The sequence below is a fragment of the Acaromyces ingoldii genome, assembly GCF_003144295.1.
Source record: "Acaromyces ingoldii strain MCA 4198 unplaced genomic scaffold FA10scaffold_2, whole genome shotgun sequence".
NCBI lineage: Eukaryota > Fungi > Basidiomycota > Exobasidiomycetes > Exobasidiales > Cryptobasidiaceae > Acaromyces > Acaromyces ingoldii.
In genome coordinates, this window is record NW_020290248.1 from 3260286 (window position 1) to 3282571 (window position 22286).

Here is a 22286-nt window from a genome sequence, read left to right on the forward strand (position 1 = left end):
CTTGAGGGGCAAGTGGAGCAGGGCTTCCTCTCAACTTCCCGCACGGTCCAGGAGAATACAAAAGAATACAAACGGAAGGCTTAGAATTATATCTGCAAAAGCAACAAATTGCTGGACGAAGGGCAAACTCGCGCAGGAAAGAGGGTGCAGAGGGGAAGAGGCACACACACACACACACACCCACCCCACCCGTCGATATGCCCGAAGTCGATGTTATGACCGAATCGAACCACTCTGGGGGCCAGTCCTCGTCTTCCCCGGCGAATGTCATGCGAGGTGCTCCGCGTGAGCACACGTTTCGGCCAGAGGTTGAGGGCAGGATTACTTCATTACACTACTGCTTCACCTTAGCTCTAGCTTGCGCGTCATCTGATGCGGTTATTAGTAGTAGTCTGTTGACTACCCGGAAAGAGGGGGCAGAGGCGGGCAGGCGGACGTGCGGACTTAGGTCGTCGCGCTTACGGCAACCTGCGCACTCTCGCGGATATCTCATCTGGGATCCGCGGAGGCAACAATTGGTGCGTGCTGCAGTGGCAGCATCTGTCTGCTCTCCTAAGGCGCATGTGTGATGCTGAGGGCGCAGTTTTCGACCGCGCTCTTATCACGCTTTTAACCTTCATTGCCATTGCATCGTAAATACGTAGCCCTCCGGAGAGCCACTTGCCCTTGATGTCGCGACCTGAGCCTGCATTTTTCCGGAGCTGGCTTTGTGCGAGCGCCGCGGAGGGTGTGCTCGGTGCCTTTTCCTGACGCGCTTTGTCAAATACATGTCCGTTTGTCCGGCCGGCTCCTCGGAGCTACAAAGAGGAGTGGGAGCAGGAGGTCCGTGCCTCAACTCGCGTGCGTGGTGGTGGCCTTTCGCCCTAAGCTAGCAATTCAGAGATGGCTGGCTGATGGGGCCATGTGCTTGGAAACAAGTCAGTGCTTGATGGACATTCAGCGTTACACGATGGTACAGCTAACAGAAGCAGGACAGAAAGAAAGAGTGCGAAAAAGAGGAAGAAAGGACCGAAAATGGAGATTAGACCTCCTCCCGCGTCTTTGGCTTTCCCTCTCCACTCGAAAAAAACAAACAAGCCGACGCACATGAGATAGCATAGCAAGCAAGCCCGTGATCCGAGCTCGCATTGTTGCATGGACGCTGCTCGGCCTTCGATGCAGCCGTGGCGCAGCCGGAGGGCTCTGGATAAGAAGCAGCAAGAGCAGCAGCAGCAGCAGCAGCAGCAGCCTTCATCCTCGACTCCCGGCCCCTCTTCGTCGCAACAGCAGGGGCGCGTCCAGGATGCGGGAGCGAGAAAGGTCCCGCAAGGCTCCAGGCCTGACCGACTAAAGCCACCGCCGGCTCTGAGATCGACTGGTGTCCCACTAGAGCTCCTTGCCAGTCCAAGTAGAGGGCTGGACGCGGGCTCGGGAGCCGAGTGAGTTGAGCATGTTGATGCAGTGCGATGCAGGCTTGTTGACTCGATCCCACCTCTCCATCTCTCTCGCCTTCAGCCTCACTCAGACGAGCACCCAGGACGCCTATCGCGTCCACATCAGCGAACGCATCGTCAAGGCAGCAGACAGCCATGGCCGACTGAATGCCGCTGCGCTCTTTCCTTGGCCCGTGCCCAGTCAGCAGGCTTCTGCCGTCGCTGCAGCTGCCGCCATTGGGCGACCAATGATGGAGTCGCTTACCGATGTGCTCCTGCTCGTCCGGAGGCTCAGGGAGGGCTGTGTGGCTGCCAAGCGTAGCGATCACTTTGCCATTGATGGTGAGTCCATCATGCAGGAAGTCCGCTCATGCTCTCTCTCGCTTCCCGCTGACCACTGTCTTACTGTTCAAAGTGTACGCGCTCTCGACGCTGCTGAGCCTCCTTGTCAGCGACGGCATCCAGCTTTCGTCCTCCCTACCTCGCCTCGTCGACCTTCTCTTAACGGCAAAGCCCTCGGAAGGCACTCTCGCAGCGACGTCTTCTGATCTGCGCAATTTGTTCAAGGTAGGACCGTCCGACAACGCCTGGCTCTCGCAGTCCGTCGAGCCTGCCCACCTCCTCTCGCTTCACCTCGTCTGGCACAGCACCACGGGCGGCCTTGTCGAGCGCATCGGCGGCCGCTCCCGCAACAAGCCGACGCTGCCCAGCAAGACGCTCGCCTGGTACGAAGGCCTCTGCCGCGTGCAAGCGCACATCACACATCCGAATTCCTCTGGCAGCAAATCGATCGAGCTCGCAACAGCCATCCACGACTGCCTAACGAGGCGCCGGCCACTTACGCTCCGGCATCTGCTTCTAGACAACAGCCGCAGTGGCACGCTGACGCTCTGGCATCGCGCCCTCCTCGTCGAGGCCGTCGAGGCGATGCGCGGACACGTCTGGTACGCCCTGCAGCGCGCATACAAGCAGCTGCCCTTCGAGGCGGGCCTGCTCCCGTCCGTACCGACGGCGCAGGCAGGCAGCGCACAGGACGACTGGCTCGAGAGGATGCTTCTGCTCGACACGAGGCTCTTTCCACCCACACAAGACGAGCTTCGCCTGCATCTAGAAAACTCCGGGCATAGCGCAGAGAAATGGGATGACGGCGACGACAGCCAAGACAGAATCATCAGACGGCACAGGCTGGCCAGCTTCTTCAGCAGCATAGACACGCCCTCGGCCCTCTTGACAAAATGTAGAGACCTCTTTGCGGTGACAGAGACGGTAAATGAATCCAAGTCATGAATGAGTATTGATAGGAAGAGCGTGTCATATCAATAGACGGAAAGGTTGTGCGTGCTTTTGACAGGATGGTGTGTGTTAAGGCTCGCGGTACATCATACAAGAGGGAGTCAGCGCGGCTTCCCCCGTTTTTGGTTCGTTTATGCCAGACGGTCAAAGGTGGGGGACATGCCCATTAGACCGAGGCAAGAGGGGTGGGCTCGACAAACTCGGACGACTTGGCCTTGGCGCCCGTGTCCTCGGCACCGACGGCGGCAGCACCACCGTGGAGCTCCAAGAGTCTGCTGACATCGAACTTGGGCGTCTTGAGAACCTTGACCTTCCTAACGTAAACGTCCTTGAGAGGGTAGATGCCCTGGCACGCCTTCTCAATCTCGCGGCCCATGACCTCGGGGATGAGCTTGGCGACGAGCTCCTTGAGGTCGCAGCTGCTCGTCTCGCGCTGGACAATGTCGAACATCTTCTGGCGGATGGCGCGGATCTGCGAAGACTTGGCGTACGTCGTCTTCTTGACCTGGTTCAGCCTTCGCCTGGTGAAGCCAATGACAAAGACGCGGAGCAGGTAGCCGTCGGTCGTCTTGATGTCCTGGTGCGCCTCGATGAGGCTCTGCCACTTGCGGACGAGCGAGCGGAGCTTGTCCTGGGTGAAGTCCATGCCGTAGAAGTTGGTCAGGCAGGTGCGGCCCTGGACCTCCTCGACGCGGAGCTTGAACTTCCTGAAGGCCTGCTCGTCGTCCTTGTTGAGGTCACCGAGCGAAGCCTCGAGGATGCGGCCCTTGAGCGCATCGTTGGCGTTCTTGAGACCCTGCGACCGGTTGACGGGCGTCTTGCCAAGGTCACGCTGCTGGAAGAAGGTAGGGGCCTTGATGCTGTACCACTCCTTGCGCGTGAAGGGGTCCACGGCCTTCTTGCGCACACCACCTCGCTTGGACAGCTTCTTGTTCTTGCCGACAGCTGCAATGGAAAGAAAGTCAGCGATCCATTCCTCTTGAGCGCCTTCTTCCACCACTCTTGTTCCCTCCTCTCCGTTCCTCTTCCTCTTCCTGTACTCTTTCTTCGACGTCCCTCCCCGTTCTACATTCTCTCCAACGCCTATCACCACTCCTCCTCTTCCTCGCAGACGACAGCAATCCGTGCGTGATGCTCACCCATATTGTCGAATCACAGTCTTGAAGTGGTCGTCGATGGATACAAGCCTCGAAGACGAAACTTGACGGCGCGCCTTCAACCCGCAAGACGGGCGCGACACGTGATAGTTTCTGAGCTGCGGCTCTATCCACGTGGTGTGACATGGATTCGGACCGGTGCGCCGCCGTGCTCAACATTGATGCTCTCGATGATGGCCCTGGGACTCTACTGAGTGGACACGATCGCTGCGGTGGTCGCGGTTGTTCCATAGAGCGCCAGGGAGCAGCGACGAATGCAATGACTGCCAGTGCCGAGCAAAGGCAGCACAATACCGTGATGCAACGCGTCTCCAGGCTGGATTTAGGAAGAAGTGCGCACTCATTGCCTTGCAGCATTATCCTGATCCCTATTCTCTGCTTCAAGCTGAGGACGGACACCTATCTCTGTGATGGCTGGATCTTCTGTGATGTTCACCTCCCTATAGAACGAAGACATGTAATGATGCAACAGGCTCGCCCATCATGAGCCTAGCGGCAGGTTGCCAGACTCGATGCACAACAGTCATAATCTGACCTCGATGAGCCCAGAATACTAGTGGGCTCGTCAACAGCGTTTCTATAGCCAATAGCATCTGAAGACTAGGTAATGAGCTGTCTTGTCAAAGACGTCAAAATCTGACTTGAGAGTGACTTGGAGACTTGTGCGACTCTTCGAATGGTGGCAAGGCACACAGAGAGCGAAAGGCTTTAGACCCAATCGCCTTCCCAGGCGAAGGAACACCCCCGATGATCTTTCTCTCTGAAACATTGCCTAACACTGTGAACCTCCCAGAGAAGTAGCAGAGACACAGCTCATTGCTGTAAGCATCATTGACGGTGGAAGATACGCTGGCCACGTGCGATCGGGATGAACCAAGGGAAAAAGCAAGAAAGCGACCTGACGAAACTTTGAAATTTTCGAAGGACGCGAAGGAGTCGCTCTCGTCGGGTCAAGGACGTGCAGTGCATGCAGACGGACTTGGCTGGCGTCCGTTAACCATCCATCACCATTCCTGCCCTTGACGTGCATACGTCTCGCGCCAATCGCGTCGATTCATCGAGGGCGATCAAGGGAGCGCGACCGTGACGCGGCACAAGGGACGTGACGAACGTGAACACGTCGGAAAGAGAGGCAAGCAGGACCGCCCGTTGGCCTTCTCTCGCTCGCGGGTCTTCACGTCGCGTGTTTTGTGGGACCTCTCGGTCCTTCGATCGCCGTTCCTTTGTCAAGCAGGTCGGACTGCGCGAAGGTTTATCAGCGATCCGCCCGGTTCGCATCCATTCTCTCGGCTATTCTGATGATCCCTTCGGCAGCGCAAATGGCAAAAGAGAATAGAACGCGTGGCCACAGGAACAGCAAGAGACAAGCGACATCATCGTCAACATGATGGCCTCGCCGGCAGCGCCGCCTTCAGGCCCTGCTGGTGGGGGGGAGGCGATGGTCACGTCTTCGACACCAACCTCAACTACGCAGGTGTCATCATCGCAACCAACACCACCACCACCATCACAATCACTACCACCGTCACAGTCGTCGGCATCCGGGCCATCTCCGCCGCCAGCAGCAGTGCAGCAGCTGACGAAGAGCGACGAGCCCTTGGCGTCTACATCCGCAGTCACACTCGACCATACAGAACCCGTTGCATCGAATGAGCCCCCAACACAAATCAAAGAAGGATTGGATGATGACGAGAATGCACAATTGCTCGTCTCTCTCGCAAACGGCGTCTCCAGCCTCGTAGGTTCGGGATCGGGCCCGGAAGCAGAGCCAGGCAAAGGGACAAGCACAGAAGCGATTCTATCTGCTCTTGCAATGTCCGCGCCTGGTGCTTCGGATGGAATCAAATTAGAGGACAGCGAGATGGCAATGGCCCCAGAGAGCAACGGAGCTATCGACGGCGCATTCGCACAGGAGGAGGATACTCAGGAACATGGGGGGCCTATCCAGGCTTATGCCAAACTCGAATTCCCAGGGTTCAGCTACTACATCCAGACCCTTGACTTTACAGTCGGGAGAAGACCGGCACATATTCGGCCTGCTGCAGACTCGGCGACGGCTTCGCGACAGCACATCACGGGGGCACAAAAGGCCGAAGGAGACGTCGACGTCGACCTTGGGCCCTTGAAGTCAATCTCCAGGCTCCACGTGCGCATCTTCTATCAAGACCAACCGGCTATGCCCTTGCCTCAGATTCTGCCGCCAGGAAGGAGCATGTCGGAAGAGATGGACCGCGAAGACTTTCAGGATCAGGGCCGCTTTGTGCTTCAAGTCAATGGTCGCAATGGGGCCTTTGTCGATGACGTCTACGTAGGCAAAGATGGCATCGTACCGCTGGGAAAGAGGTGAGCAGTACTGAGTTGCTTGGTATTCTGTTGAACAATGCTTTGCTCATTGTATGAACTTGGCCGTTTTACAGAACCAAGATTCAAATTGCTGAGCGAGTGTTCTACTTTGTCTTGCCGCCCTCCCACCCTCCCGCTGGCTCGCACATCGATGACGACGACGAAGAGGGTAGCGACGATCTCGAAGCTGTTACTGACGAGGAGGACGAGGAAGACGACGATGACGCCCTCTCTGGTTCCGAGGATGAAGAAAGCTCTTCGAACCTGTCAAGCGACGGGGAAGAGGACGAGGAGGAGGATGAAGAGGAAGAGGCTGAAGAGGAAGAGGATACCAAGGCGTCCGGAAAGCAAGCGCGGGCAAGACCGAAACTGGTATTGAAGCGAAGACAAGGAGGAAAGGGCAAGGGCAAAGGCAAAGGGACTGGCAAGCCAAAATGGGCGACAAAGAGCGTAGCTGCCAAGGGTAAGAGACCCAAGATGGAAGTGGACGAGGAGGAGGAGGAAGAAGCAGAGGAAGAAGCAGAGGAGTCAGACGAGGGAGAGCCGGAGGAAGACGAGGAGGAGGAGAAGGCTGGCAAGCTCTCAACGGGAAAGAAGACAGGAAAGAGATTAAAGGCCTCGAAGAAGGAGGCCGCATCGGCTCAGGCAGAGATGACCGGCCGCAAGAGGAAGAGGGGCGACGCCGGAGCCCAGGACGAAGAGAAGGAAGCGGCCCTCAAGGTTGGCACCCCCATTGGCATCGAGGCCCTCCAAGCGGAGAGGAGGGCAGCGAAAAAGAAGAAGAAGGACCAGGATCCGAAGGTCAACGACGAAGCGGCCACCCAGCCTCCAAAGGGCAAGGGCAAGGGCGGCGGAAAGGCGGCCATTGCGGCAGCTGCCGTTGCGGCAAAAGCAAAGGCGGACGAAGAAAAGAGCGCTTCGCCTGCTTTGAAATTGAAGCCTGTTGCCGCTGTCTCGCCATCTCCGACGTCGGCCGCTGCCCCACAAATGCAGCCGATTCGACCTCCGAGCCTTCAGGGTCAGAGCGTCATGCCCAGCGCTTCCTCGTCTGCTGCCCAAGGTGTTGCTGGCAGTGCTGGTCCTACTACAGGGCCCGTGCGGCCAGCAACCAATGGCCCATCTCTTCACCAATTCTATCCTGTTTCTGGGCAGCAGCCAGGCGCAGCAACAAACGCGAGCGCGAGACCCCCGCTTTCATACCCATTGCAGCCGCCGCGTCCACCGATGGCTCAGAACCAAGCCTCGCCAGGTGTCTCTCCCAGACCTGCCGTACCTGCATTTCCCCCCTCAGCAGCTGCGTTTGCCCATCTCGCCGCCAACACCCCGTCAGCGGCACCTCAGACGCCCAAGTTGCCCGAGGGACCGGGCGAAAAACCGGAGCTCAGTACGCTGCAGCTCATCATTGATGCCCTCAATTCGCCACTCTCACTCAGCCGTGGCGGCAAGCTGACGTTGCAGGAGATCTACGACGATATCACAGGCCGTTACGAATGGTATCGGAATAATGGACGTCAAAATGGAAGAGACTGGCACAGCTCTATCCGACACACCGTCGGCTCGTCCCGCGATGTGACCAAGATCACTCGCCGACCAGACGAGCCTGGAAAGGGCCTCTTCTATGCGATGGTGACGAGCGAAGCAGCGGCAAGGAGCAGAGCATCGCCATACAATCAACAGGCGATGTCGCCCACGCCTCCTCCGCATGCAAACAGCTCGTTCAGACCCCCGCTGTCCTCGTCGTCTGCTTCTCCAATGTCGCCTGCTATCCAGCAGCAGCAGGCGACAGCCTCTGCCTCTGCTTCGCCAAGGCCGGGCGGTCCTGCACCTTCGTTCATCCCTGCGACTGCTCAGAACCTCCAGAGGCCGCCGGCGGGACTTACCCCTTCGCCTGCACGGCCGCCGGCTCAGCAGCCGCCCCATCAAATCACCTCGGCACGTGTTCCGATCGTCATCGGGACTGCGCCAAAGGAGGCGCTCGAGCAGATGAAATCGGCTCCCAAGGCTGCCATCACCGAGAGCATCGAGGCGCTGTTTGGAGGGCCACCGATTGTGCACCACGAGGGCAAGCTGTACCTCAGCCCCCAGGTGTTTGGCCACATGAGTCGCGAAGAGATTGCAGATATTGGCGGCAAAGGTGCACAGCAGGCCCTGGCCATTCTTCAGAGTCACCTCGTCAAGCACCTGCAGACGTTGCAGGCCAAGATGGCTGCCGGTCAAGCGCCACGGCCGCCCGCTCCTACTACGGCGCGCCCATCTGGCCCTCCCGCGCCTGCTCGTCCTCCCATTCAGCAGCCACAACAGCAGCAGCAACAGCAGCGACCCATGCCCCGCCCAGGGCAGCCGTTGCAGCCCCCGCAGCAGCAACCGGGTCGTCCGCCTCAGCAGCACATGATGGGTCAGCGACCGCCGCAGCCGATGGGACGCCCTCCGCTTGGAGGACAGGCGCCAGGTGGGCCAGGACGCCCGCCTCAGGGCGCTCCTTCGAGCTACCGACCGCCCACGGCCAGTAATGCACCAGCTCCCCGCCCTATGCCAGGGCGGCCACCTCTGAGCAGCGCTCCTGCGCCAGGAGCGCCAACTCCTGCTCGCCCTCCGGTACCCGCGAACCAACAGCAGCAGCCTGGACAAGGACAGCCACCGCGCCCAGGGCTGCCAATGTCGCGTCCACCTGCCCCATCGATGAACGCGCCGGCGCCTGCGCCACGGCCAAGAATTCCCGTGAGCAACCAGCCTGCTCAAGCAAGGCCCCCTGGCCAGCAGCAGCAGCCCTCAGGACCAAGGCCAGCACCATCTTCGCTCACCAAGGCAGATGCAGACACCCTCTTGGCCCTTTTACAGAGGCCAGGAGGTGCATCCGATCTGAGCAAATTGACGCCGTCGCAGCTCGAGCTCTTACAGAGGGCGGGTCGCATCGCCGCCCAGCAGCAGCAACAGCAGCAGCAGCAGCAAGGTAGTACGCCAAGACCCAATCCTGGTCCAGGGCCCTCTCAGAACCCTGCAGCTCGTCCGCCACCACCGCGCCCGGCTGCTGCTGGTGCAGCGGCTTCACCGGCCCCTCGAGCAAGCGCACCTCCACCACGACCACCACCGAACGAAGCCCCTCGGCCTCGGCCACCGGCACCGCCTCGATGATTGCGTCCAGAACACCATCCCTCGTCTGGAAATTCCCCCCACCACGAAGCTGTTGTCCCCATTTCTTGTTTTTGTTCTGTACTCTATCAAATATCACAATGCATCAACAACAACCAATCCATCAATTTCGGGTCCTCTGCGACCCGACGCACTGTACTGCTTCTTCCCGCCGAGCATTGCCGCCGCCTGATTGAATTCAGGCAACCGTGCACGATCTCAGAGATTGGAAATCCTGCCTGCTCTGGTGAGAGACCAAGCTTCCGACGAGATCTCGCTCGGCCTGCGAAGCACACGTGCTCTAGAAATAGAAAAGGGCGGAGCTTTCTTCCCTAACCCTTCCCACCTCGAGATCTCGACCCACTCTCTCATTTCCTTTAAACCCTCCCTTGCACGTCAGACTGCTGCAACGCTCTAAGCAAAGCCATCTTGTGCACCCACCGCTGTGTGTAGCCTTCCCGGTCGACGACGCAAGAGCGATTTGGGCGTTGCTCGTCGAGTCTGCGGCAACAACCCTCAACCCCCTCTCTTTCTTCGTACGAATTCGGAACCTGGCTAGCTCCACATAAGGTTTCCTTTTTTCTTCTTCGTCTCCAGCTCTCCCTCCTCTCTTACGCAAGGCCCCTAAAGAAACACGTTTTGGGCGACAACCAATGTCCTTCACGCCAGGAGCAGGCGCTTCTACAGGGACCACGCGTGTGGCATTCGCCAAGCTCGCACTGGTCTGCACCACTGCTGTGGGCCATGCCCTTGCCGCTCCACTCTTTCCAGGCAGCGGTGATGTGGGCGCGACGCGGGCCAGCCATCGACCGCAGGAGCCGCAAGAGCCCAGGACCGTCGGCCAGCTTGTCGTCGACTGCTTGAGCATCGCTGCGCTCGTCCTTGGTGGTGGGCTGTGCGCTGGCCTGACGCTGAGCCTCATGGGTCTCGACTCGGTCAATCTGCAGGTGCTTTCCACTGCCGGTTCCGAGACGGAGAAGCGCAACGCAACAAAAGTGCTCCGTCTGCTCGAGCGAGGCCGTCACTGGGTCCTTGTCGTTTTGCTTCTCTCCAACGTCATCGGTAAGCATCCTTGTTGGGACAAGGACCAAACCACTTTGCAAGTGCGATGCTGATTGACGTGCGCATATACAGTCAACGAAGCACTGCCCATCTTCTTGTCCGACTTTGGCGGCCCAGCAGCTGTGCTGACCTCGACGGTGCTCATCGTCATCTTTGGCGAGGTGCTGCCGCAGTCGATCTGCGCACGCTACGGCTTGTCGATTGGTGCAGCTTGCGCACCCTTCGTCTGGGCCCTCATGGTCATCCTCGCACCCATTGCCTGGCCCACCGCCAAGCTGCTCGATTACAGCCTTGGAGAAGACCACGGCACGACGTACAAAAAGGCAGAGCTCAAGACGTTCGTCTCGCTCCACCAGCAGCTGGGCACTGAGAACCTCAACGAGGACGAGGTGACCATCATCCGTGCCGTGCTGGACCTCAACGACAAGACGGTGCGCGACGTCATGACGCCCATCGCAGATGTCTTTACGCTCAGCGGCGACACCATCCTCAACGAGGAAGGCGTCGAGAAGCTCGTGCAGTCGGGCTACTCGCGTGTGCCAATCTATGAAAAGGGAAAGCCAGACTCGATCATGGGCATGCTCCTCGTCAAGGATCTCATTACCTACGACCCTGAGGATGGCAAGATGGTTTCGTCCTTCCAGCTGCGACCCTTGCCTGAGACGGGTGCCGACATGACGCTGCTGTCCACTCTCAACTACTTCCAGACCGGACGCTCACACATGCTCCTCGTGAGCGAGCATCCCGGTGAGCCAAAGGGCGCTCTCGGCGTCGTGACGCTGGAAGACGTCGTCGAGGAGCTCATCGGCGAAGAGATCATCGACGAGACGGACGTTTGGGTCGATGTCCACAACCGCATTCGTGTCTCGAGAAAGCCCAACGAGCCTGCCGGTGGCGCCGATCTCGGCCCTCTCGTCCGCGGTATCATTGAGCGGCGCAGGCTTGGCGGGCTCAAACAGCGCGCACCGCTCAGGGCCAGCTTTGCCGGCCAGGGGCAAGGACAAGGGGCCGCAGGCAAGGGAGTCCAGGATCGCGTCCTGATCAAACGGCCCACTTCCCCCAGCTCTCGATCCCAGTCAGGCGCCACGTCGGGTGACGGTGGTTTCGACCGCACGCTGTCATGGAGCAGCACAAACTCGCCGTTGAGCAAGTCGGAGAATCTGTCGAGGAGCCACGACGAGATGATGCGTTCGCGAAGCTCGACACCGACTCAGCAGTACTTCTCGACGTCTTCGTCGGACAACAAAAATGCACCTCATCAGCCATCGATGCAGCCGTCGCTGCTGGACGAGGAGATCAGGGAGGACCCACAGGTGGAGGCAGAGGCAGACCAGGGAGAAAGAAAGCCCCTCTTGGACAAGAGGCGCAGGAAGAACGGTCAGGCCTGAGACGTTTCCGTCGAAGGAGGCATTCGAGTCATTGAATCAGCACAGTCATTCTTCGAGTCATGGACCTTTGAAGTAACCTAGTCTTTCAAGCAGCAGTTTAATCGTCTTGTCAATTTCTTCTTCTCCATGGAGTGTTTTCTTCCCTTAGTGTACTGTACCATCGTCTGACCATGACTCTTTCTCGTTCGTTGCCTGGGGCTGAATAGCGTCTTCACACGTGGCGCGCGACTTGGAAAGGGAATAAAAATTTAAGAAACCAAAACCGCAGATGCACCCATCGTCTTCAACCTTCTGTCGTCGCTGTCGGTCCATTACAGCAGCACGCATCGCACACTTAGAGCGCGAACAGCACCAGCATCAGAACCCACAATCACTGCCACGAGGTTGAAGAAGACAAGATGAATCCGAACGCCCGGTCTTTTGCCTTCAACCCCAGCGCACAGGGCTTCATGCCCCCGCAGGTGGCGGCGCAGTATGCGGCCCAGCAGGCCGGCCAGCAGGGCCAGCAGTTCGACGAGCAGGGCCAGCCGCTGGCGCCACAGGCACAACAGCAGCCTCCGATGGGATCGGGCGGATACTATGGCGGCGCGGGTGGCGGCGGCGGGTACCCCCAGGGCGGATTCGGGGCTGCACCATACTACCAGCAGCAGGGTTTCTACGGCGGTGCACAGGCACCACAGCAGCAATATCAGCCATACCAGCAGCAGCAGCAGCAGCAGCAGCAGCAGCAGCAGCCGCAACAAGCAGGGTATGGCGGTGCACCTCCTCAAGCGCGAGCGACGGGCGGCCTCCCTCCCAAGCCTTCGGCATCAGACCCGAACCGCAAGCCGGTGAGCCTCAGCCTGGGAGGGGCCAGTGCTGGTGCGGGCGCTGCGACGCCACCGGCGGGCGACGAGGCGCGCAAGCCAGTCAGCATGAGCATCGGCGGTGGTGCCGCACCTGCGGCGGACAAGAAGCCCGTGAGCATCTCGATTGGAGGTGCATCAGCGGCCAAGAAGGAGCCCGATACTACCCCCGCTGCCGGAGCTGCTGCTGCTACCCCAGCGGCTGTCAGTGCAGTCAAGAGCCAAGAGGCCGGCTCATCCAAGACATCCCCTTCGCCGAGCCGGGCCGAGTCGCCGGCCCCAGGCGTCGACAGCAAGGCGCCCGGCGCGGGCTTGGCGGCCAAGAGGACGGCAAAGGTGGAGCAAAAGGTGGAAAAGAGCCAGACGGACGCTGCAAAGATTCTCGAGGAGGCCAACAAGGCGACGGATGCAGAGACGATGAAGGACCTGTTTGGCGACAAGGTCGACGAGCTCAAGTCGCACCTCAACGTCGTCTTCATTGGCCACGTCGATGCGGGCAAGTCGACGATGGGCGGCAACCTCCTCTACCTCACAGGCATGGTCGACAAGCGGACGCTAGAAAAATACGAAAAGGAAGCAAAGGATGCCGGGAGAGAAAGCTGGTACCTGTCGTGGGCGCTCGACTCGACGCCGCAGGAGCGTGAAAAGGGAAAGACGGTCGAGGTGGGCAGGGCCTACTTCGAGACGGGCAAGCGCAGATACACGATTCTCGATGCTCCTGGCCACAAGACGTACGTGCCCAGCATGATCAGTGGTGCCGCCCAGGCCGACATCGCCTTGCTCGTCATTTCCGCGCGAAAGGGCGAGTTCGAGACGGGCTTTGAGCGCGGTGGTCAGACACGCGAGCATGCCATGCTCGTCAAGACGGCTGGTGTCCAGCGACTCGTCGTCGTCGTAAACAAGATGGACGAGCCGACGGTGAAATGGGAGCAGGAGCGCTACGACGAAATCGTCTCCAAGCTCACTCCCTTCCTCCGGTCCGCTGGTTTTAACCCCAAGACGGACCTGACGTTCATTCCCGTCTCGGCCTACTCGGGCCAGAACCTCAAGGAAAAGGTGCCCAAGGACGTGTGCCCCTGGTACGAGGGCCCCTCCCTTCTCGAATTCCTGGACAACCTCGAGTTGGGCGACCGCAAGATCTCGGAGCCCCTCAAGATGCCCATCAGCGAAAAGTACAACGACATGGGCACCGTCGTCGTGGGCAAGCTCGAGAGCGGCAAGGTGCGCAAGGGCGATGCGATGCTCCTGATGCCCAACCGCACCTCTGTCGAAGTCGTGTCCATCGCCAACGAGCAGGACGAGGAGGTTCCTGCCGCCATCTCCGGTGACAATGTCCGCATCAAGATCAAGGGCGTGGACCACGACGACGTGAGCGTCGGTTTCGTCCTGACGGACCCCAAGCAGCCCGTCAATGTTGTGACGCGCTTCGAGGCCCAGCTGGCCATCCTCGAGTCGAGAAACATCATCTGTGCAGGCTACTCGGCCGTCATGCACGTCCACACGCTCTCGGAGGAGATCAACCTCGTGGCGCTGCTCCACTACTACGACAAGAAGACGGGCAAGAAGAGCCGCAAGCCGCCGCAATTTGCCAAGAAGGGTGAGTTGTGCCTATTGCATGACGTCTGTTGGTGTTCTTCCAGCTGATTCCTCCTTTTTCTTTTCTACACAGGCATGAAGATTGTGGCCCTCATCGAGACGACGGCGCCCATCTGCGTCGAAAAGTTTTCCGACTACCCTCAGCTGGGCCGGTTCACAGTCAGAGACGAAGGAAGGACGATTGGGATTGGCAAGGTGACAAAGCTCTCGCCGCGGGCCGAGGAGCTGCCAGACGTGGCCAAGCTCTCCGTCGAGGAGAGAATGACCTCGTAAGGCGTTTATCTAGATAGATTTCCTTGCTCTCTCTCTCTCCTCTCTCCGCTTCCTCTCTCTCTTTTTCCTATCTTCCCAAACAAAAACCTGAAATAAAGATCATGAACGATTTCTTCTTCCTCCGATTTTTGTCGTCCGCCCTTTTTTCACACGACTTGGAGCATGCATCCGTTCACACGTGGACTGGACCGTGAGATAAAATGCTATTCATGGCATCCCGGGCAAAGTTTTGATGGGCTTTGCTGCATATGCCGATTTATTTCTCCGCTTGGACCTACACGCTCGGGGACTGCGTGTTGGATGTCATGCTGCCTGAGATACAGACATAAGTAACACCATCGCCTGCACGACGACGACTACAACGACAAGCCCTCTTCCTCCTCGACGGTAGTGCTTGTGTTCTTGGCGGCACCAATCACTTAGCGTGAGGCTAAGAACGGGCGAGCGGACCAACACGCTCGCTGCTTACGCACCTCGCGCGTGGAGGGTTGCCTCTGTAAGCGCGCGCACGCTGAGCAGCAGCAAGAAATCCCACCAATCAAGCACCGCTACTTTTTGTACAACGGACACAGCAGCAGCAGCAGCCGTGCGTGAACAGGAAATAGGATCCGCGCGATGGTGTCGCCTGTGCTCCCGACGCCTGGGTCGGACCATGAGGCCAGCAGCGCGGGAAACACAATGTCCGGCGCGGCGGCGGCGTCGGCGGCGTCAGGCAGCAGTAGTGCGACTGCAGGCAGCGTGAGGATGGGGCTGCCACGGCAGCGATCCAAGGGGCAGATTGCGAGGCGGCACAGCATCACGAGGGGCACGAGTGCGGCGGGCGCGGGAGAGTCGGGCGGGCGACGAGCCAGGAGCGCAGGGTCGGGCGCAGGCGCAGGCGCAGGCGCAAGAAAGGGAAAGGCAAGAGGCAGGAAGCGCGGGGTTGCGACAGATGTGGGAGCGAGCGGGGAACATTTGCCAGCGGAAGACGGCGAGGAGAAGGAAGAGGAAGAGGACGACGACGATGATGCAATCGAGGACGACGAGGACGAGGACGACGAAGAGTGCAAGACGGGAGGCGGGGCTGGTGAGCAGCCAGTAATGACCGAGGCGAGTCAGCATGCTGTAGAGGGGGATGCTCCCATCCTGGCGGCAAGTGAACCGGCAGCAATACAGCCAACGAACAAGAGAGCAATGACTTCTGCTTTGCGAGAAAGAGAGGCTCAGCTCCAACGGCAGGAACCACCAGCAAAGAGGAAGGAGATGAAGAAGAGGAGGAGGCGACGGCAGCAGCAGCCACCCACAGAAAATCCCTGGTTGGGCGGACTTTTCTTTACCGATCTCATCTTCATCGCATTCACCTATGCGATCAATCTCCTGAGAACCTGCGGTCTCGCCGAGCTCTTTGATGTCGTATTCACGGGCCTCGTCTACGTAGGTGAGTACACTTTTCTGTTGTTCGCAAGATGTAATTGCAATGAACTGACATATCTCTTCACAAGTCTTTTCGCTCCCTCGAGACCTCTATCATCGATGGACGCTCAGTTTCGCCCCGCCATCGGCTTTTGCGTCGGAGCAGAGGCGATCGAGGAGGAACCATGACAAGGCGCGAAAGAGCGAGAGGAAGCGCGACCCAGTGCAGATCGCCAAGCAGCAGCAGAGGCAAGCAGCCAAAAGCAAGGCTGAGGGTGCCGCTCCTGCTCCTCCGTCTTCCAAGGGTACAGCGACGGAAGCAGGCCTGCTTTCTCGCTCGCAGCTCTCGCCCTTCCACCACCTCATCGTCCTCGTGGCGCGCTTTGCATGCGCCAACTTTCCCCACCTCCTCCCTCGCGTCCTCTTTGCCGAAGAGACCATCGGCCCGTTCGTTTACTGGCGCACCGGCGGAGGGTCAAACACCATGGTCCAAGAGTTCACTGACCTGCACGATCTTGGCCGTCGAAGACAGCTGCCCGCGAGTACCGGCGGGTCCTCGTCTCAAGAGCAGAGCGAGGACGAAGGCGAGGTCGGGGGAGGCTTCAAGGCCTACCTGCTCAGCACCGACGCACGCATGCCAATAGAGGTGCAACGAGCCAACGTGGCCTCGAGAAAGGCCACAACGCTCCTCTATCTCCACGGTGGCGGTTTCAGTCTGGGCAGCGTCGCCTTCTACGCAGAGGCTCTGCTCCGACTGCGGGCCAAGATCGCGGCCATCGAGGCCAACAACGGCGTCCTGGCCAGGGACATGGCCGAGCCGAGATGTGTGGCGGTGGAATACGACCTGAGCCCCACTGCTCGATTCCCTACACCGCTGCTACAATGCCTCCGGTGCTATGCGCACCTGATCGAGGTCGAGCACATCGACCCCGAAAGCATCTGTCTTGCCGGCGACTCGGCGGGTGGCAACCTGGCCATGGGCATGCTTCTCTGCCTCGGCGGACGCATCGGCTTCGAGAACGGCGAGGGCGTCATGAAGGAGAGGGACTGGAGTCAGCTGCCCATGCCCGGAAAGGCCGTCCTCATCAGCCCCTGGGTCGATCTGCGGCCGAGACAATCGATTGCGTTCCGTCAGCTCCGGCAGCAGCAGCAGCAGTTGAAGCAGCAGCAACCTACCACGGAAGGCTCGTCGAAAGAGGGGTCGTCAAAAGACCAGGGCACAAATAAAGCAGGAGAAGAGCAAGATGATGGCTGGACAGAGGCTGTCGCAGCTTACGAGTGGGACTACGTCGCCAGTGAGTCACTGTTGCATTTTGCGCAAGTCTATGCCGGCATTCTCGAGGCACCTCGCCGTGTGAGGGGCCCACTGGGGTGGATCGCACATGTCTGTGGTGTCTTTGCCGACGAGCAGGAACGGCCGATGGCTGAGGACGCGGCCGAGCGGAAACGTCTCGCGGAAAAGAAGATCCCAAGCAAGCAGGCTGCGTCCACAAAATTCGTCTTGGACCCGCGAAGGGCATTGGCGGCGGCATTGGCCAGGCCTTCAGCAAAGCTGGCTCGGGCAGCCCACGATGCGCTGAGTGAGCCGTTGCTCTCGAAGCTCTTGAAGACGGCCACGCCGCCCACCACTGGCCCTTCTTCTACTTCGGCGGCTGTCGTTCCTGCGTCTGAGCCGTCTGCTTTCGAGCCATTGTTCACCTCGTCGGAGAGGAGGACAGACTTGGTAGCCGACACTAGCGGTCTTTACAACGACGACCACTTTCAACCGTCCAGCGATTTCAACGACGAGAGCGGAGAGCGGCAAAGGGCACGGCGCTGGCTGGAGAGTCATCCCCTTCTCAGCCCCACAGTGGCCGACTGGAGCTCGATCCAGCTCAAGTACGGCTGTCTGGTCACCTGGGGAGAACGCGAGAGAATGGCTGATGATATTGAGCTGTGGGTCAAGCGGACGAGAAGGAGCACTGCGAAGGGTGCAGCAGGGAGAGAAGCCAAGGGAAAGAGTCGAGAACAAAGGGCAAGCACGCCCACGATGCAGGAAGAAGAGGAAGGGGCCAAAGTCACAAAGGATGCTGGTAGCGTTCGTGATGACGAGCCAATTCCCAACGTCGGCCAGTCGAGCCTTCCAAGGCCGACGAAGGAGAGGCCATCTTCACCTTCTTCGCTCACCTCCTCACCCTCCTCTTCCTCTCTTTCTTCGCTGGCTGAAGGCCATGACGAGGGCGAGTTCATCTTCAGCGCCATCGAGAGGGGACCGGGCGGCGTGCACGCCTGGCCGTTCGTGTCCATGTACTTGGCGGGAAGCGAGAGCGAGCGAGAAAAGGGCCTCGACCTTGTCGCTCGCTTCACTGCAAAGACGGTCGATAAGCATTCGCTGCCGGGCATCGACGCGCTTGGGGCTCGCCCAGCCACGCGAGCCGGCGAGGGTGAAGAGGATGACGAGGACGACGTTGGGTCTGTAGGGTCGATGCCTTCCGATGTGGACCTTCATGGGTTTGTAGTCGATGAAGATGGAGGCAACGCGGACGCAGCGGAATTTGAGCTCGATCAGGCGTTCCTCGACGATGACTTGCAGGATATCGAGAGCAGCGACCTCGTCGTCAATATCGCAGACGCCGTCAAGCGGGCCAAAGAGCTCGGCATCGGCCTTTCGGACGAGGATGAGCAAGAGGAAGAAGCGGCCAAGGCTAAACGAGCAAAGACCGAAAACAAGAGGCGACGGCTAGCACAGGAGGAGCAAAGACTCAAGCAGCAGCAGCAGCAACAGCAGCAAGCTGCGTTGCTGGCCAAGATGGAGGCTGATCAGGCCGCTCGCCAACGCCAGCACCTGCAGCAGACGCGCTTCGAGGCCAGACAACGCGGTCGGTCTCGGTCGCCCAGAAGGACCGCCGCCGCTGCGGCTGGCCTGACACCCTCGCCATCAGAATCGCCAACCTCGCCTTTTGCGCCCGTCATCACTACCCCAAAGGGCACCGCATCCGCACGCCAACCCGGAAGCGACAGTTTCTTCCCACCTGTTCAGCTTCATATGCCGAGCCATGTTGCGCCAATTCAGCATCATGCTCAGCAGCAGCAGCAGCAGCAGCAGCAGCAGCAGCAACAGACGCAGCAGTCTCCGCGATCCACTCAGCGTCACTTACACGAACAGCAAGGACCGCTGAGTCTCGATGCTCTTGCAACGCAAACTGCTGCCGGCTCGTCGTCAATGGACGTTTCGCAACTTGGCGGCGAAAATCAGCGCCAGCGAGGGACACCAGCACAACATGAGCAGCAGCGGCAGCCCCTCTTCTGGTCGTCCTCGGAAGGATCAGGTCCACCGCATCTGTCCGACGAGGAGCAAGAGGACGAGTACCAGGGCGCAGACGTCGAAGAAGACTTTGGTGCAGACGACTCGGAACCGAGATTGTCGGACATTCCAGAAGGATCCGAGGACGCACTCTCTCCCGATGTTTCTCTCTCTTCACCTCAGCCTTTTGACGAAGAGGAAGAGGAGGAAGAAGGGGATGAGGCAGTAGCAGAGGCATCGGGACGAGTAGGCCAGGGGCTTGACATTGGCTACTATGGACTGTCGCAGTACAATTCCATGATGCGGCGACATGCAGAGCCCGAAGGTCTCAGCGACATTGCAGAGGAAGAGAGCAACCTCAGCGCGAGCATCACATCTGCGGGAGCGGCATCGCCACCGGGCCGAAATCTCTCGCCTGTCCGGGGCAGCGCATATCAGCCGCAGAGCTTGAGCGCGGCGGTGCTGATGAGGGAGCAGGAGTGGAAAGCGAGTCTGGAGAGGATCGCGAGTGCTCAACAAGCGATTGGTCGACGAGAGGCGGAAGAGGCTGGAGGGGACGACACCGAGGGTGACGACGTGGACGAGGAAGGAGACGGTGGAGAAGATGTGTTTGCAACGTCTCCACCCAGTGGTGCTCAGCCCGGTCCCTCGATTCCGCTCGTCGGTGCTTCTCCCAAACTTACTTCGAAGCGGTCACAAGAGCTGGAGAGAGCAGAGGAAGAAGGGCAGGACGACGGCACGATGAGTCAATCGTCTTCGTCGAGCACCATTACGCGCAAGAAGCCGAAGGGCGATGTCTGGTGGTGATCTAGTTTGTTTGTGTGTGTGTTTGTTTCCAGCTTCGTGTCATTTTTAATACCTATGGTTCATGATCTCGTCCATCTATTCACATTTCACGAACTTGGTCGTATCAGCAAGCAACAACTCCAACCAGATGGTCGCGATGGCGGGTGAGCCCGATGGACCTGCGTCTAAGGAACCTTTTCAAATAAGCACATTCTAAGTTTAGCGCGCATGAACCCCAGCAAGCTCGGACGGAATCTTCGCGCTTGTCCCTTCTCCTCCCCTACTCACTTTGGTGCTCCACGAAAGAGACCAACCATGGCCATGGCGGACAAGGAAGAGGAGGCGTACCTTCTAAGCACAGGGAGACACCTCGCTGAGTCCTACGCAGCGTCTCGCGATGCGGTCCACGAGGCGGCACCGACGATTGCCTCTGGCGAGGACCTGCAGAGGTGCCTGGAGTCATTACGATGGGACGTGCCGGAGCAGGGCCTTGGCAGCCAAGAGGAGCTTCTCAAGCTTCTTGTCGATGTTGGAAAAGGGCTAACGAGGCACAGCCCGCGGTATTTCGGCTTCGTCACGGTGAGTCGGCACTCGCCAGCTGTTGCCAATGCAATGAGATGGCTGAAAGCAGAGCATGCAATCGTCCCCTCCTACTACAGGGAGGCGTCTTGCCAAGTGCGGCGCTAGCGGACTGGTTCGTGAGCCAGTACGACTGCAACGTGCAGGTACATCTGCCCAACGAGTCCATCGCAACGACGCTGGAGAACTGCACGGTCCAGATGCTGCTGGGCTTGCTCGGCCTGAGCAGCCAGACATTCACGGGCACTTTCACGACGGGCGCTACGGGAAGCAACATCCTAGGGCTGGCGTGCGCACGAGAGGCGCAGCTGAAACTGCTCAATGCGGGCCAGGGAGACGAAGAGTGGAGCCTGGCAGAGATGGGCTTTGGCGCAGAGGAGTGCAGGAGGGTCAAGGTGTTTGTAGCGAAGCCACATGCGAGCATCAACAAGGCAGCAGCCTTGACGGGCATTGGACGGAGGAACGTCGTCGACGTGGGCAGGAAATGGAAAGGACAAGGAGAACAAGCTGCAGAAGACGAGGAACAGGAAGCGCAAAGGAGGGTCGCCGGGCTCGATTTCGATCTGGACAGGCTCGAAAAGGAACTGGAAGAGGCGCAGAGTCTGCGGTTCGGAAGGATTGTAGTCGTTGGGATGGGCGAAGTTAACACTGTGAGCTGATAGAGTGCCTCTTTCTTGATTCTTGACCTCCTCTAACGACAACTCCACCGCTTCATAGGGAGCCCTGAGCAGCCAACTCCCTGCAATTTCGAAACTGTGCAAAAGATTCAAGGCCTGGCTGCATGTCGACGCGGCCTTCTCCGCCTTTGTCGCCCTGCTGCCTCGATACGGCTGGATCAGCGAGCACATGAGCCTAGCGGATTCCATCACATCGGATGGGCACAAGGCACTGAACGTGCCATACGACTGTGGCATCTTCTTCGTTCGAAAGGACGAGAGCCAGAGTGACAGCCGCGCCAAGCAATTGTCGGTTCTCGACATGGTCTGTGGGCCAGGAAAGGGCCCTGGTCCTTCCTACCTGGCCTCCTCGGCTGTGGCGAGGGCGGGAGTAGATGGGCAAGATCAAGAGACAAAAAAGAGGCAGGAGCTCGCTGATACGCTCCCGTCGCCCCTCTTCCGCAACCTGGAGAACTCCCGTCGATTCCGAGCATTGCCCGTGTATGCTGTTCTGCTCGATCAGGGTATGCAAGGCATGCGAGCCATGGTACAGCGCAACGTCGATTTCAGACGCAAGATTGAAGAGTACCTCCGACGGCCTGGCTCACCTTACCAGGTCTTGACGCCCCGGTGTAGAGCCAGCGAGGATACTGCGGAGCCATGGACAAACGATTGGAACACGACCGTCGTTCTCTTCAGGGCACATCCAAAATTGTGCCCTGTCGGAGCATACAAGGAGCCGAACGGGGGACACTTGGCACTGACGGACGCGATCAAGAGGGCCAGAAAGGCCTACGTTAGCCCGACGGTCTTCGAGGGCATCGGAGGGGTACGGATAGCGGTCAGCCATTGGGCGACGGCGCTCGATGACGACGGGAGAGACTTCAGAATCACAACGGAAGTGTTGGACGAGGTCATGAAGGTGAAATAAAGGCACGTATCTAGACGTAAATTCGTCCTGTAGGTCTGAAAAGAAAGAGACGAAGACACACACAATTGCATTGTACCGTACCTTTCAACGTCAAAGTAATCATCACTTGCTCAGATTGGCCCCCCACGTCGAACAGCCTAAAATGATGATCCACGCCCTGC

At 59.1% G+C, this 22286-nt stretch overlaps 7 protein-coding genes across 7 annotated transcripts; 6 read left to right on the forward strand and 1 right to left on the reverse strand.

Annotated features, from left to right (window-relative positions):
* The first annotated feature begins 838 nt into the window (after window positions 1-838).
* Window positions 839-2785, forward strand: FA10DRAFT_91690 (hypothetical protein). The gene is made up of 4 exons (XM_025525780.1): window positions 839-917; window positions 972-1418; window positions 1495-1754; window positions 1828-2785. Exons 2-4 carry the CDS (start codon window positions 1135-1137, stop codon window positions 2697-2699), a joined length of 1416 nt encoding a protein of 471 aa, XP_025379600.1. The 5' UTR covers window positions 839-917; window positions 972-1134; the 3' UTR covers window positions 2700-2785.
* Window positions 2786-2871: 86 nt separating this feature from the next.
* On the reverse strand, window positions 2872-4679 carry FA10DRAFT_285271 (hypothetical protein; the record flags this gene model as incomplete). The annotated part of the gene is made up of 2 exons (XM_025523980.1): window positions 2872-3650; window positions 4640-4679. 2 exons carry the CDS (start codon window positions 4677-4679, stop codon window positions 2872-2874), a joined length of 819 nt encoding a protein of 272 aa, XP_025379601.1.
* Window positions 4680-4831: 152 nt separating this feature from the next.
* Window positions 4832-9455, forward strand: FA10DRAFT_278951 (hypothetical protein). Its single transcript, XM_025523505.1, has 2 exons — window positions 4832-6205; window positions 6280-9455. Exons 1-2 carry the CDS (start codon window positions 5247-5249, stop codon window positions 9335-9337), a joined length of 4017 nt encoding a protein of 1338 aa, XP_025379602.1. The 5' UTR covers window positions 4832-5246; the 3' UTR covers window positions 9338-9455.
* Window positions 9456-9678: 223 nt separating this feature from the next.
* Window positions 9679-12037, forward strand: FA10DRAFT_300891 (DUF21-domain-containing protein). Its single transcript, XM_025524899.1, has 2 exons — window positions 9679-10396; window positions 10469-12037. The coding sequence occupies exons 1-2, from the start codon at window positions 9988-9990 to the stop codon at window positions 11782-11784; spliced, it is 1725 nt and encodes a 574-aa protein (XP_025379603.1). The 5' UTR covers window positions 9679-9987; the 3' UTR covers window positions 11785-12037.
* Window positions 12038-12084: 47 nt separating this feature from the next.
* FA10DRAFT_274824 (hypothetical protein) lies at window positions 12085-14618 on the forward strand. Its single transcript, XM_025523233.1, has 2 exons — window positions 12085-14226; window positions 14299-14618. Exons 1-2 carry the CDS (start codon window positions 12183-12185, stop codon window positions 14496-14498), a joined length of 2244 nt encoding a protein of 747 aa, XP_025379604.1. The 5' UTR covers window positions 12085-12182; the 3' UTR covers window positions 14499-14618.
* A 159-nt stretch (window positions 14619-14777) lies between these two features.
* FA10DRAFT_300893 (alpha/beta-hydrolase) lies at window positions 14778-20053 on the forward strand. Its single transcript, XM_025524900.1, has 2 exons — window positions 14778-15915; window positions 15980-20053. The coding sequence occupies exons 1-2, from the start codon at window positions 15114-15116 to the stop codon at window positions 19978-19980; spliced, it is 4803 nt and encodes a 1600-aa protein (XP_025379605.1). The 5' UTR covers window positions 14778-15113; the 3' UTR covers window positions 19981-20053.
* A 12-nt stretch (window positions 20054-20065) lies between these two features.
* On the forward strand, window positions 20066-22248 carry FA10DRAFT_240001 (PLP-dependent transferase). The gene is made up of 4 exons (XM_025519195.1): window positions 20066-20123; window positions 20199-20538; window positions 20619-21188; window positions 21256-22248. Exons 2-4 carry the CDS (start codon window positions 20275-20277, stop codon window positions 22123-22125), a joined length of 1704 nt encoding a protein of 567 aa, XP_025379606.1. The 5' UTR covers window positions 20066-20123; window positions 20199-20274; the 3' UTR covers window positions 22126-22248.
* The last annotated feature ends 38 nt before the right edge of the window (window positions 22249-22286 follow it).

Coding starts and splice junctions, on each gene's coding strand:
- FA10DRAFT_300893 (XM_025524900.1), top strand. CDS start 15,114: ATGGTGTCGCCTGTGCTCCCGACGCCTGGGTCGGACCATGAGGCCAGC. Junction 15,916..15,979: donor CACGGGCCTCGTCTACGTAG/GTGAGTACACTT, acceptor TCTCTTCACAAG/TCTTTTCGCTCCCTCGAGAC.
- FA10DRAFT_300891 (XM_025524899.1), top strand. CDS start 9,988: ATGTCCTTCACGCCAGGAGCAGGCGCTTCTACAGGGACCACGCGTGTG. Junction 10,397..10,468: donor GCTTCTCTCCAACGTCATCG/GTAAGCATCCTT, acceptor GCGCATATACAG/TCAACGAAGCACTGCCCATC.
- FA10DRAFT_278951 (XM_025523505.1), top strand. CDS start 5,247: ATGATGGCCTCGCCGGCAGCGCCGCCTTCAGGCCCTGCTGGTGGGGGG. Junction 6,206..6,279: donor ATCGTACCGCTGGGAAAGAG/GTGAGCAGTACT, acceptor GCCGTTTTACAG/AACCAAGATTCAAATTGCTG.
- FA10DRAFT_274824 (XM_025523233.1), top strand. CDS start 12,183: ATGAATCCGAACGCCCGGTCTTTTGCCTTCAACCCCAGCGCACAGGGC. Junction 14,227..14,298: donor GCCGCAATTTGCCAAGAAGG/GTGAGTTGTGCC, acceptor TTTTCTACACAG/GCATGAAGATTGTGGCCCTC.
- FA10DRAFT_91690 (XM_025525780.1), top strand. CDS start 1,135: ATGGACGCTGCTCGGCCTTCGATGCAGCCGTGGCGCAGCCGGAGGGCT. Junction 1,419..1,494: donor GACGCGGGCTCGGGAGCCGA/GTGAGTTGAGCA, acceptor TCTCGCCTTCAG/CCTCACTCAGACGAGCACCC. Junction 1,755..1,827: donor CGATCACTTTGCCATTGATG/GTGAGTCCATCA, acceptor TACTGTTCAAAG/TGTACGCGCTCTCGACGCTG.
- FA10DRAFT_240001 (XM_025519195.1), top strand. CDS start 20,275: ATGGCCATGGCGGACAAGGAAGAGGAGGCGTACCTTCTAAGCACAGGG. Junction 20,539..20,618: donor GGTATTTCGGCTTCGTCACG/GTGAGTCGGCAC, acceptor CTCCTACTACAG/GGAGGCGTCTTGCCAAGTGC. Junction 21,189..21,255: donor GGATGGGCGAAGTTAACACT/GTGAGCTGATAG, acceptor ACCGCTTCATAG/GGAGCCCTGAGCAGCCAACT.